At 41.1% G+C, this 14,633-nt stretch overlaps 1 protein-coding gene and 1 long non-coding RNA gene across 4 annotated transcripts in view; one reads left to right on the forward strand and one right to left on the reverse strand.

Moving 5' to 3' along the window:
• LOC137299945 (uncharacterized) overlaps nucleotides 1-3,104 on the forward strand; it is a 104,979-nt gene extending 101,875 nt beyond the window's left edge. For all 3 annotated transcript variants that reach the window (XR_010958011.1, XR_010958010.1, XR_010958012.1), the window contains one exon: nucleotides 2,476-3,104. This is a non-coding gene — a long non-coding RNA (uncharacterized lncRNA). The remainder of the gene's footprint in view (nucleotides 1-2,475) is intronic.
• A 5,855-nt stretch (nucleotides 3,105-8,959) lies between these two features.
• mpp2b (MAGUK p55 scaffold protein 2b) overlaps nucleotides 8,960-14,633 on the reverse strand; it is a 274,695-nt gene continuing 269,021 nt past the window's right edge. Inside the window, exons 12-13 of the mRNA XM_067968959.1 lie at nucleotides 14,111-14,239; nucleotides 8,960-9,682 (exon numbers count right to left, since the gene is read on the reverse strand). Of these exons, the coding sequence (XP_067825060.1) occupies nucleotides 9,506-9,682; nucleotides 14,111-14,239 (306 nt within the window). The 3' untranslated portion in view covers nucleotides 8,960-9,505. The remainder of the gene's footprint in view (nucleotides 9,683-14,110; nucleotides 14,240-14,633) is intronic.

Below are 14,633 nucleotides of genomic sequence, written 5' to 3' on the forward strand. Positions count from 1 at the left end.
ATATGCTGATTGATTTGGAAGACAAATTTAATGGTCAACGTACTATCAATAAGAAAATCAGTGAAATATTAACATCGAAGACTAACAGATATCGAATGAGAGGCGCTGGTTAGTGATTAAGGATAATGTAAATGCCATACAGAACACCAGTGTGGAAAGTGAGGTAAGTGACGACACCATTGTTGATGATGGTCATGACAGATCACATCAATTAGCATCAAGTAACCATAATGAAAACCAAGATATCAGGAAGGGCAAACAAATACAAAATATTCAGGAAATACTTCTGGAAGTGGAGGAATTGTTGAATGGGCCTGAAGATCCCCATAAGGAACAACATGCTATCGAAGAAATTATCGATAAGAGGAGAAAGAGTACTCGACAGAAAAATCGATCTGATGGCAGACGAGACAGTGGACATGTCAAAAGATTCGCAAAGAATAAAGCTACGTATAAAACTACTCAAATCTTATACCATAAAAATAGAAAGAAATTGGCTCGTCAGATTATGGGTGGCACCGCTGAAATAAAATGTCCTCTGGACATAGATGATCTTGAAATGCAATTCTAAAACAAACTATCCGTTGCAAATAATAAGGCAGATATCGGTAAATTTGTCGGATGTACAATGGTGGCTAATAAGTTACATCTTATGAAGCCAACTGTTGAAACTGAAGTCAATTCGGCCATCGAAACTATGGAAGAGGGAAGTGCTCCAGGACCTGATGGTATCACACTTGATGATTTGAAGAAATTAGATGAAGGTGATTCATCTTTATGGCCAAGGCTTTTCTCTTTAATGCTTAAAACAACATATATACCAAAAGCACTAAAAAGTAGTGGGATAGTATTATTACTTAAGCGCAAAGATCTTGAAGTTCCAAAAGATATTGAAAATTGGAGGCCGATTACCATAGGACCAATCCTACTAAGGTTATTTAATAAAATTATGGCCAAGAGGCTAGCAGACGCTATTACGCTCAAAGACAAAAAGGGTTTATTGCAGGTACATCTGGTTGCAATGAAAATATTGCCATACTACAGAATATCATGATAGGTGCTAAACGTAATCAGAAGAATCTTGCCGTCGTCTTTGTAGACCTCACTAAGGCCTTTGATTCTATTGGACATAAATTAATATCCAAAACACTGATTAGGATGGGTCTGGGAAAGAAATTTATTAAATTAATCGACAGTCTGTATACTGATAATACTACAATAATTGAAGGTGCAGGTTGCAGTACCAACCCTGTCACAGTCAGAAGAGGGGTCAAGCAGGGTGACCCTTTATCACCGATGTTATTTAATATTGCTATAGACCCCCTTATATGTTTACTCCAGAGTATTGGGTCCGGGGTAGTTATGAAGTCCGATGTTGAAACGATGGCCTGTACAGCACTGGCCTTTTCCGATGTTATAGCTATCCTTAGTGACTCCCATTCAGGTATGGCGACAAATTTAAAGATTTTGGAATCGTTCTGTAGGAAAACCGGCCTTTTAATTAATATAAAGAAAACAGCAGGATTTATATGGCAGCCAGTAGAAAAACATTTATCTACAATCAAGTTAAGAATTGGAAGATCAATGGTATAAATTTGGAATTTATTGAACCAGGAGGTGTAGAGAAATAGCTAGGAGCTCGTATTAATCCGTGAGCCGGTCTTTCCAACGACAACTGGTTTAGTAAAATCCTAGGAAAGCAAAGTTAAAGCCAACACAGAAATTTGAAATTTTTAAAACATACATCATTCTCAGGTTTTATCAACATCTTACGCAAAAGGAGGTTTCACAAAATGTGTTAATCAATATTGATGGTGTAATCAAGAAAACAGTTAAGGAACTATTGCATCTAGCAAAGCATAACTGCGACAGTTTACTATATTCTAGGCATAGAGATGGGGGTCTCTGTTTGCCAAAAGTTGAAATTCAAATTCCATCGGCAGTTTTGAGGAAGCAGGAAGCTTTTGAAAGATCATCAGAACCAATCTTGAAATCCTCCTTTAAATTTGCCAGGCAAGATAACTGCAGTTTCATAGAAAGGATGAAAAATTTGGATGTGTTGAAAGAAGGAAGGGGATTTTCCTAGAGGTTGCATAATGCGAGGTCATCGGAAATTATCAGCCCGGGGGGCCTCTGTTGAGTTTGTAAATCAAATTTGTGAATTAATTCCTCAACATCTGAGGATTAGGAAAATCCAGGAACAAAGCATCTAAGGTGAATGGCGAGAGTTTGAATTTCATGAAGAGGCTGCACTTCAATTCCAGGGATCTGGTATCAATTATTATCGTAATGATAATACATCTAATAACTGGATTAGGAACAATCTTGGTATGAAACAGTCCCAATTTATTAACGGCCTTTTAATGAGAACCAATTTATACCCGACCAGATATTCATTAGCATTAGGCAATGCCGAGACGATTAAATCTTGTAGGAGATGTAACCAGTTTAACGAAACAATCTCTCATATTACAGGCAACTGTCTTTATGTGAAGAATGCAAGAATTAAATGCCATAAAGTAATATTGGAACAACTAATGGAGAAGGTAACAAGCTATGGGTGGACGGTGTATGTTGAACCAAGAATAAGATCGGAAGGTGGAAATTTATGGAAACCAGATGTTATTTTCCACTAAGAAGATGTTGCAGTGGTAGACAGTACAATTCTTTTTGAGGACAATAATCATTCGCTAGAATTAGCATGGACGGAAAAATGTAATAAAGAGAGAATGTTGAAGCTGGCCATCATCGACCTTGCAAAAGGAAAAAATATCAAATTTTTTGGGTTTGTAATGGGTGCCAGAGGAAAATGATTTGAGAATAACAACTCCGTACTGAAATTTTTGAAGATCGACCACGACAAGATTTTTGCTTCACGAATCTCATGTCTTACTATTCAACATACCCTCAAAATTTTGCGGATTTTTATGGACTCTTAGATTCTGTTGTTTTAATTAATTGTACCTTTTAGACTATTTTGCATTATTTTAAATTCTACTGCATGTTTTTAATTATATTAAAGTTAGGTTTTAATGTTTGAATTAGTTTAATCTTCCCTCGCTTGGTGAATTATGCTGACCATGATCTTAATAGACTCTGTTTTAACATCCCTTGATCTGTGGTTTTGCAAGATATTTTCAAGTTGACGAGCAACATGAAAACTCGGAAAGCGCGCTCAATAATGGATAGGTCCAGGAGTGTATTTTTACTAGTCGCTAATAAATCCAATAGGGAATTCAGGAGCAACTTCTTTACCCAGAGAGTGGTTAGAATGTCGAACTCGCTACCGCAAGGAGTATTTGAGGTGATTAGCATAGATGCCTTTAAGGGGAAGCTTGATAAACACACGAGGGAGGAAGAAATAGATGGATATGTCGATGGGGTAAGATGAAGAAGGTTGGGCGGAGGCTCATGTGGAGCATAAACTCTGGCATGGACCTGTTGGGCCGAATGCCCTGTTTCTGTGCTGAGCATTCTAATTCCAACACCTCAGTATAACTGTGCAGTATGGTTATCAACTAAATCTTTGCCAAGGCAAAGTCAATGATCAAATACCAATATAAGGCAACTTCATCAGGCATTACTTCCCTCATTGTCAGCTTCAACATGAATTCACAGATGGGTCATTGCAGTGATTTGTTGACATTTCCCCTGTAGTGTAATAGATCAATTTATTGATCAATTCATTGAGGCAGTAAATGAGACATCTTTACAACCAGTGGCTTGATGCTACAGTGTGGAAAAAAAACACAAAAGCCTCCTTGATAATGATAAAACTCTTGCAAAGATAGATATTAAGAACTTGTAAAGAAAAGATGTGAAAGAAAGCAAAGTTTCTTTCAATCTTACTTGAAGGGTACCTCCAAAACCCTTCAGAGATTCTGGCAAGATGGCCTCAGTGACAAAGACCAAAACAAGTCAGGACTGAGAGAAATGCCTTGGCCCTCTTCATTGACTTCAGTCGAAAGCAAAAATGGGTGGGGTGTCCAACAGGCAGTCAATCCACAACCCCACTGGCCCAGAATTTGCTTGGAGTGGTCTTTACTGCATGCACTTCCTCTAATAGGAAGTGTAGAAGAGCCCAGCGTTAGCTCCAGCGAAGCTAGGACCCATGGGAGAAGCAAGAGGATCGCTCCATTCCTTCGACCAATCAGATTGCAGCATCTCTGATAAGCTGCGAACTGTTTCAACAAGTTGGAACGTAAAATTCAGGAAGTGAAAGGTACAACATTAAAATCATTTGTAAAGACAGTGAAAGACAGTGAAAAAAGAGGGCAAGAAATAAATTGAATTAAATAAGAGACAGAAGGAAAAAGTAAAAAAAATTATTTTAATCTAATTTTTTTTAAATGACCAAAAACTATTAAAATAAAGAGTAATGAGACTTCACATTTTTAAAAGCTAAATTTTAGTTGTTTGGCTGTTATTAAGATTTAAAACTTAGCTCAGACCTGGTATATTTAAGTGTACCTCTTTTGTGGTGATATTAGTGACTTTCGAGCTGGGCAGAAGAACAAGTTGGCGCTGGTCCATTGAATCTGCTGATTCCAGCCGGCGATATCCCTTTAATGCGAAGCTGTGATATCGCTGGCAAACCAGGAGGAGTAAGTTCCGGATTTGTGCGTTTGACTGCGCACATGCAAACACCAGAACTTGCTCCTCGATTTCGCGACGAACAACGGCAAGCGTTGTTGAGCTCACTATTCTTTTTTAAGCAATTTCCAGACCAATATCTCTGACAAATATGGATCTCACCATAGAACCATATTAAAGACCAAGGATCTTGAGTTTCCAAGTGAACACCGTATTATATCTGTCTTTGCCATAAATCTTTGTGTATCTTCGGATATGGATAAGCTATTACTATCAATCTGCGACTGAAACCTTTAGTGCAGTAGCACTGAGATTCCTAAATGACATTCCCAAAAGTTATGTTAGATTGGACATTGCTGTTCTTTCTTGTCAATTTATTCCTTCCCTTTCCTCTCCTGAAAGTGCGGACTCCTTGCTGGCATCTGGTATTTTGCCACCCACTGGAACCTCTCCCCAATGGTCATTCCTCATGCGTAAATTTAAACAGGGAGTATTGGTATGCTATTTGGCCATTGGGGCATCACAGCTTGATCTTGTCCTTAGCTAATGCCTACACATGTGCGTATTGTAATCGGGTCATTCAATAATGATCAGGAGAGTGATCCTTGACTTATTTTACACTCCCTAGCCTAGCTGAAACCGACCCTAATGCCCCGACCATTACCCCAACTCAGATCATGACAGCTCAGGAACAAAACTTGGGACCTTGTGGTCCATATGCCTTCGTCATATGCTGCCATTACCAACTGGATCACTGGGAGAGCACAGATTAGACACTATTCTGGATATGCACACAGATAAGACCATAAGAGATAGGAGCAGGAGTAGGCCATTCGGCCCCTCGAGCCAATTCAATGAGATCATGGCTCATCTGATTTTTACCTCAACTCCACTTTCCCGCTTTTTCCCCATATCCTTTCACTCCCTTGCTGATCAAAAATTTGTCTAACTCAGCCTTGAATGTAATCAGTGACTCAGCCTCCACAGCTTTTTGGGCAAAGAATTCCAAAGATTCACGACCCTCTGGGAGAAGAAATTCCTCCTCATATCCATCTTAAACGGGCGACCCCTTATTCTGAGACTATGCCCCTTAGTTTTAGATTCCCCCATGAGGGGTAACATTCTCTCAGCATCGACCCTATCAAGTCCCCTCAGAATCTTGTATATTTCAATAAGATCTCTTCGCATTCTTCTAAACTCCAATGAGTGTAGACCCAACCTGTTCAATCTTCCCTCATAAGACAACCCTTCCATACCCAGAATCAACCTAGTGATAAATCTTAGAATGGCAGAGAATTTGTAATCACAACAGCTTAAGATCTTTACCATAAAACCAATACGCTAAACATTTCAAATGGAAATGTGGTCACATATTTAATTTCTTAGCATAGAAAATTATATCTTGAAACGGGACATGTATGTACACATTAAAGATGCTTCAAAATAATTGTATGATTATAGAAAAATATAAATGAAATTTGCTCTATATCCTAAACAAATACTTATCGACAAATTGCATTTATATAGTGCCTTTAACATAGAAAAATATCCAAAAGCATTTCACAGAGCTGTGGGGAAATAAATGCTGAGCTAAAGAAGGAGATAGTAGGAGGGGTGCCACAAAGTTTGATCGAAGAGGTGGGTTATAAGGAGGGTCTTAAAGGAAGTGACAGAGGGGTGTAGGGAAGCTACACCAGAGAGTGGGATCTAGGCAACTGCAGACAAGGCTGCCAATGGTGAGATGAAAGGTGGGGGGAGGGGGTGAAGCACAAGATGTCAGAGTCAGGGGAAGAGAGAGCTTAGAATACCCAAAGTAATTCCAGAGCATATATAGATACATGGGGACCGTTTTAGCCGTTAAAGTTTGCAGAGATGAATAAAACAAACTTCCCTCCCTCAAAAATCGGCCGTTTTAAACATTACCCAACTCTTACACACAGTGGGAGGATTTCAAAATGTTTTTTTGCTGTGTTTTCACGATGTACAAATTACGGAGGAAGACATTCTCTGTGCACCAGTTACAGTGGAAATAGAAAGATGTCTATAAAGAATGCATTTAAAATTTTGCTTCAAATTTCACGCAAAGGAAATCTCCCCGTGTGCATTTTCATACCAAATCGCTCACGTCCAGGCTTAATAGTTCCAGAGATGCCAGATTTTTTCTGTTCGCTTTTGAGAAGCATGGGATTATATACGGGATTAGAAGACACCATTGCAGTCCATCTGGCTGATCTCCCTTTCCTGATAAAATGATGGGTTTGGAATGTATGAGGTTAAGTAAGTTAAGAAGTAATACTTTGCTCCAGAGCTGGAGGCTAGCCTTTAGGCAAAACCAAAATCAGCACTTCAAGTATGACTTGAATCAACCTCTTTCTCAAAGGGACTTTGCAGATCACTGCTTTCCTCAGTGTCCTCCTGAACTATAAAGTAAAACTGCTGAAGCATAAATTGCTGCTTGTAAATTATCACAAATTTTTACAATTCTATTTATCTACAGTGATTAGCATTCATTCAGAAAAACACAAATCTGTTAAATGCAATCAACACCAATTATACACTTACAGCAATTGTATACTATCTCATCTATTTCTTTCAAATTAAATTTATATCGAGTCTCTTTTTACATTGATAATTCCTTCACGTTACATATATAGAGATTTTTAAAATCTGTTACAAAGTTAAAAATACAATAAAAAACAACATTTTAAAAGCACCCTCACCCCAGGAATTTATTTTAAAAAATGATCTTCAATATATTAACTGACCAACTATAGAGGATGGGTCACTAGAAGCAATGTCTTTTTACAATTGGCTAGCACTTGAAATACATTATAAAAGAAAATCTACAAGGAATATCTAGATATTTATGTGTGAGCAATACTCTCTGCAATCCTCATTTACATAAAATTAATCTCAGGTCCACGAGGTGAAATTCTTCCTGTTGTTAATTTTAGTGGAAAAAGTCAGCACAAGTACAAAATAGGATTTTCTGGGTTGGAGTCACATTGACTTTTTCAGTAAAATTATTGACCGGAGAGAATTCATCCCTGAATTTGTTTCCTGATTACCGACTAGTGTGTATGAAGCAGAAGGGGGCAGAAGAGAATGATCTAAATAAGCTGAAGAATTTATATAGATGGATTCCATGAAATAAACAGGGCATCTCTGCAGTATATTAATAAAAAATTAAACAATTCTGTGGTGATAATGCTCGACAAATACTCCATTAATACCATCTGAATATGTCTTTTTAAATTAATATGTGGAATGTTTGTGAAGGCAAAATGCTATTAGTCCTTTCACCAGCAAAGTTTGCTGATGTGAAAGGTATTTTGCTCAGAGTGCTGTATGTTGTTAAATTTTATATGCAAATTTCACTTTAGTTTTGAATTTATTGAGAAGCAGAGGCTCGAAGTTTGGTAAATGCCTGATCTTTCACCTCGAGGACCTGGGTTCTGGTTTCAGCCCCTGCCGTTGGGGTGGAACAAAACTCGACAATGGCTGTCAATATGCTGCAGTTAAAGTTGATGAACTTGAACCAATTCAGCTCACGTCTCAAGGGCATGAACCCATATCACTACTGCTCTTAAAGTGTGATTCACAAAGGGGACAGAAAATTGATTATTTTATTATAGGCACCTGCCTCACCGCATGAATTATATCCAAATTATCTTACATCACAAAAACATAAAATCTGTCTATCTCTGATGGGATAGGGTAGTGCTTAAAAAAAACCTAAGTGTACGCTTTAGCTGTGAACCTAAACACAGCTCTGTGTCCTAAGAAGACTCAATTCAAACTTCTTTTCAGTTTTTAAAATATAGTCCAAGTGAGCCAATGAAAAGAGATACTGTCCCATAGAGGACCCTTGTTATTAGTAAATGTTAGTTCAGGTCTGACTGGAAAAAATCCTATAGAATAAGAATTGTAGAAAGCAAATTCCCAATGCTAGTACAGAGCGATATAGTAGTGTTCAATTCAGTTAACAACTTGTCGGAGTCACAAACATGGCAAAATCTGGGTTGAAGCCGTGCTGTGCAGTATTAGCACATGAGCACATGAATGTGTTTGTACAAAATTCCTTCTTCATCATTTAATTAACCCTTTAACATATTTAAAGTAAAGAGTTTGTCTTCTTAAACAGCAGAGAAATGAGTTTCATATAATTGTGTTAAAGCTTTCATGTGCGAATATTGCACAAGGTTTTCATTAAACATTGTGTACAGTTATTGCAGGAAAACATAGAACTCAGTATCCAGCAGCCTATGGTAAAAGCATAGAACTAAATTTTGATAGCTGTTAAATGTAAGGGTGATAGAGTTTCAAGTTAGAATCCGGAGATGCTTTGAATTCAAACTTTGTCACTTTTATCATTGTAGGTACTTAAAAATAATTTAAATAGGAACTTAAAAATTTAAAGAACAACAGCTTTGAATTCCAACACAAATGTGCCAATTATTATTCTCCCTTATAAGGAATGCAATAATTAGTTGTTCATTTTCCTGGTGAAATCCAGCAAAGAAAAAAATAAGTTAAATTTTGGTTTCCTCGTGAACTCATTTGATAATTGCTGGACTTGTAGGATCAATTAATTTGCTTTAACAATCCAGCAGAATTTGCCATTAACTAACACACTTTGGGCATCACTGCCCAAGAATCTTAAATTTGCCTGATTCCTGTATTATTCCTAAAAGAAAAATATTTGTAGCCAGAGAGCATTCCCATCCTTTCCTTTAAAAACCCTTTTTTATTTAACTTTCATTGCTGATTGGCATAATATAACTGTTGGAACCATGAGCTGCTGCCCCAACAATGACTAGTCCAAATGGAGGTCTCCTTAGTTCTAAAGGACTTTTTCTATAAAGTTAATGGTGCTCTGTGTAAACCATATTCCTCGACCGTTTGGAAAGTGTTAGTAGACCCAGCTCACTGGCACCCACTGGGGCTCTGTGCAGAGTTTCTCCATGGCAGCCTGAAGTTTTTGGAAGGCCTTGTCAAGGTTATCGTTCATAATGGTGTGATCGAAGTAGTGGCTGTATGCTCGTTGGATGCGGGAGCTCTCATCCACAGTTTTCTTTAGATCGGTGTCCTTGAAAGAAATAAGAAGATCGGGACTTACTTCCTACACTGTGGAATACATATGTGCTCTGCTTCACAAAATATTCAGCATTCCACAGCCTAATGGATTAGTACACAAGTTTGAAAAGACTAAAAGCGTTGAAATTACACTGCTCAATAACTGTGTACAGATGCTTAATGTCTAGCATCAATAGGTTAACACTCCCACTAAAATAAGATACAGATAAAATTTATATCAACTTGTTAAGTGTTTATACACTGCTGTGGTACACTTTGTTTCCAGGCCTGACAGTAGACCCTGTATAAAAGCTGATTTTCTTGATACATGGTGTGCATCGCATTCAGACTACACAGAAGCTTTATATCATGAGTACAAGATATATACCCTAGACAAGTATATTGCTTGTTTCAGAAATATGCACCATTAATATGACTGACATGCCCATCAGACATGCTATATATGCACACTTAAAGAATAAAGTGCCCCTTCATCACCAGCGCAACTTGGCACACTGTCACATTACAGTCTGTTTTCTATGGTAGATATACAATTGATCCAGTTTAAAAGCACAACAGAGGACACTGAAACTTGCATAACCTATACAGTACAAATGAACTGTCAGCTTTTCTCCATGTGCATACTTCATCATCTTTATATTTCAGTTTCAAATCTAATCTGTGAAAAGGACATAAATATTTACAATGTCTGAATGTTAACAGAGTAAATCAAATTCCTTTATTTATCACTTTAAACCTAAGATGGCTCCTGGGCTGGCTGCTCCCTAGGCAGCTCCCTAGCTGTGCAACGCTATCCTTGGTCATCCTTGCCATCCTTTACCCTTTCTTCTCCAATCTCCTCTCTTTCACTGTTTAACTTACCCTAGCTCTTATTGTGGGTGTATTTTAGCCCTAACTACAAGTTCAAACTGCAAGTTAAAGTTACCTGGGCCCACTGCTCAGCCCCCGACCACACCTGCTGTTTGTTTTCATCAGTGTTCTGGATCTCTGCTGAAATTTGGCTTCAAAATTCTTGGACTTCTCTACCTCAAGACTACGCTACTCCATTGGACTACACGAAGACTCAGCTGCTGTGACTTCGATCTGCTATTCAATTGCTCAAGTTTTAAGGTAACTTTGTCTAGCCTACAGCCCATCCCCCATCACTGCTGTTACCTGCTGAGCTTATGACTGTTCTACTGGTTTCTCAGCTTTATTTTGCATAGTGTGGTTTGTGTGGAACAGTGTGGTTCCTGGTCAGAAATTCACTTTGCTGGGCCGTAGTCCATTTTTCCGCCACTTCTGGATCTTATAGTGACCTCTAACTTTGCCACCGTTTTTCTGCCCAGTGATCAATTCTGCACACCTCCTGGCTCTTCATTCCCACAGAAATACCTCCAGCAGTACATCCTCCGATACTCTACCCTTCAAAAGGCTTCGGGACTCACTTGCCCTCCACACCTGTCTCTGAACCTGGACATCAGTTCGTTGACGCTCCAAGATGACTCCACCCTATCAACTTTATCCCACTACGGGACCTCTGACTTTAACCTTCGACTCCCTCCTGTTGTCTCCTCTTTATTCCCTGTTTACTACCAGGACAAATCTATCCCAATCTTGCTACGTAACTACGCCTATGTAACTTGAGTTTCCCTGTGTCCATTCGCGTGCGTGTTTTGGCTGCCGCTCCGGATCCGAGCCCATCGTTTCTATTTCCCCTTTTTTCTTTTCTCTTTGCCCCTCCTTCCTGTCATCATGCCTCCTTTCATTTCTCCCCTCTCGAGTACTCTGCCCCACCAAATCCCCACCCCAACCTTTCAGCACTCCTTGACCTTCCTACTCTCCTGCCACCATCCCAGGCTTGACTCCCTCTTAGATTAGCCTACAGCTTTCCACTGTGCCTCTCTTGGCATCGTCCAAGGGACCCAATGAGGCACTCGTCGCTGCCCCCTCACGAGCAGCAACCCCAAATGCCCCATCCTACTCTCTCACTGACTTTCCTGCCCAGCACGCCCACTGGGGGCTAATCTTGCCAATCTCCTTCCCATCCCACTCAACCCTCCCACCTTGCCATCTCACATGGCCTCTCTACTCCCATCGTGTCAATCATGGATAAGGCCATCTCTGATCACTTCCTTGTATCCCTTTCCACCCACATCCCCCTTCCTCCTCCTAACCCGACTTCCTTCTGTGTCCGCTCCCGGAAAAAAATTCTCCCCCAAGTCACTTACAACGGCACTTTCAAATTCCCAATTGTCTAGCCTTTGGCCCTCCACTCACCACGACATTTCTGCAGCTATCGATATGCTCAATCTCACCTCCACCTTTGATGCCCTTGTCCTTATTAAAACCAATACTCTCTCTTACCCTGGTCGTTTCCCCTGATATGGCCCTCATCTCTGCTCCCTTCAGTCCAAGGGACGCAGACTTGAATGTTTATGGTGGACAACTGATTTAGCCATTCATCGCTAGATCTGGGCCACAAGCACTATTGGGTCTTGCTCTCCTTTGCCAAAACTGCTCACTATTCCAGGATCATCCTGGAATTCAAAGATAACCCCTGGCTTCTCTTTTCCACTACAAACAGTTTTCTTAAACCCCTTTCCCCTGCCCCTCCACCCTCACCTCCAATGAAAAGTGTGAGGAGCTCATGGACTTCTTTGTCACTAAGATTGAGACTATCCATTCAGCTGCCTCTGCTGCTTCCCTCCCTTCCCCTAGCCAACCAACCCAAACTTCCCCTACGGTTCCCCCCGCCCTAGCCATTAACTCGTATCTTTCTCTTGTTTCTCTCCTATCTCCCCCCTCATGCCCTCTCCGAGCTCATCTTGACCATGAGACCCACATCCTGCTCCCTCGACCCTATTCCCACTAAACTGCTGACCACCCAACTTCCCTTCCTGGCCCCCATGTTAGCTGATATTGTTAATGGTTCCCTCTCTTCAGGTACTGTCCCCCTCCCCTTTAAATCTGCCGTCAAAACCCCCCTTGACCCCTCTGTCCTTGCAAACTATCACCCCATCTCCAACCTCCCTTTCCTCTCCAAAGTCCTTGATTGTGTTGTCGCCTCCCAAATCCATGCCCATCTTTCCCACAACTCCATGATTGAATCTCTCCAAACAGGTTTCCACCCCTGCCACAGTACTGAAATGGCCTTTATCAAAGTCACAAATGACATCCTATGTGACTGTGACCATGGTAAACTATCCCTCCTCATCCTTCTCGACCTGTCTGCAGCCTTTGACACAGTTTACCACACCACCCCCCTCCAACGCCTCTCCTCCTTCGTGCAGCTAGGTGGGTCTGCCCTTGCCTGGTTCCATTCTTATCTATCCAGTCATTATAAGAGAATCACCTGCAAAGGCTTTTCTTCCCGCTCCCTCTGGAGTCCCCCAAGGATCTGTGTCCTTGGCCCCCTCCTTTTTCTCATCTACATGCTGCCCCTCGGCGACATCATCTGAAAACACAACGTCAGATTCCACATGTACCCTGACGACACCCAGCTTTACCTTGCCACCACCTCTCTCGACCCCTCCACTGTCTGACATTTGTCACACTGCTTGTCTGACATCCAGTACTGGTTAAGCAAAAATTTCCTCCGACTAAATATTGGGAAGACCAAAGCCTCTTTGGTCCCCGCCGCAAACTCAGTTCCCTAGCCACTGACTCCATCTCTCTCCCTGACCACTGTCTGAGGCTGATGCAAGACCGTTTGCAACCTTGGCGTCCTATTTGAACCTGAGGTGAGCTTCTGAGCACGTATCCACTCCATCACCAAAACTGCCTACTTCCACTTCCATAACCGCCCCTGCCTCAGCTCATCTGCTCCTGAAACCCTCATCCATGCCTTTGTTACCTCCTGACTGGCCTCCCATCGTCCACCCTCCATAACCTTGAGCTCATCCAAAACTCTGCTTCCCGTATCCAAATGCGCACCAAGCGTCATTCACCCATCAACCCTGTGCTCGCTGCCCTACATTGACTCCCAGTCTGGTAGATTTTAAAATTCTCACCCTTGTTTTCAAACCCCTCCCTATCTCTGTAACCTCCTCCAGCCCTTCAACTCTCCAAGATCTCTGCGCTCCTTCAATTCTTGCCTCTTGCACATCCTCGAATTGAACCATTGGCGGCCGTGCCTTTAGCTGCCTAGGCCCTAAGCTCTGGAAGTCCCCTCCCTAAACCTCTCCACCTCTAAGACGCTCCTTAAAACCTATCTCTTTGACTAAGCTTTAGGTCACCTGTCTTAATATCTCCTTATGTGGCTCGGTATCAAATTTTGTTCGAAAATTGCTCCTGTGAAGTGCCTTGGGACATTTTACTACATTAAAGGTGATATATAAATAAATTTGTTGTTGTTGTCATATTTATCTTTAATTTTACTGCACTAAACAAATTTGAAGTGTTGGCTGGAAATAGATAAATTTACACAAACTCAACTTACGGTTAATTGTTTCGTTGTAATTCCTGCATCAATAGCTGCCCTGTGCATTGCCCGGAGTGTGTCCAAATCTGGAGCCTCAATGAATACCACATAAGGCATGAATTCAGATGTCCTCAGAACCTTCAGCGCCTGCAGAAGAAAGTAGAAAAATTACTTTTCCCTTCAGTAGACATAATGGCCTCGATTTAAACCTCCTCCCCGCCACGTCAAGCCGGAGAGGGTCGGGGGTGGGGGGTTAAAATTTGGTATCAAGCAGCCCGACCCCATTCCCACCCGTTCAAAATTTAATGAGCACAAATCAGGCCATCGACAGGGCTCCCGCAATAGACAGGCGGGGGCCTAATTAACATTCAAAAGTAAGTGAGAGGGAGGACGTGCTGTGGGATTCCTGGCAACAGATCAGAGGTGGGAGGGGCTGACTGGCCAAGGTAAGTGCTGAAGATCAGCTCCTTTTAGCACTCCTTGTGGATTAGGAGGAGCAGGCCCCGATGGTCTCTTCCCCACACTCCCCCCACCGCTGGCC

Source organism: Heptranchias perlo, chromosome 30 (assembly GCF_035084215.1).
Source record: "Heptranchias perlo isolate sHepPer1 chromosome 30, sHepPer1.hap1, whole genome shotgun sequence".
Classification (NCBI taxonomy): domain Eukaryota; kingdom Metazoa; phylum Chordata; class Chondrichthyes; order Hexanchiformes; family Hexanchidae; genus Heptranchias; species Heptranchias perlo.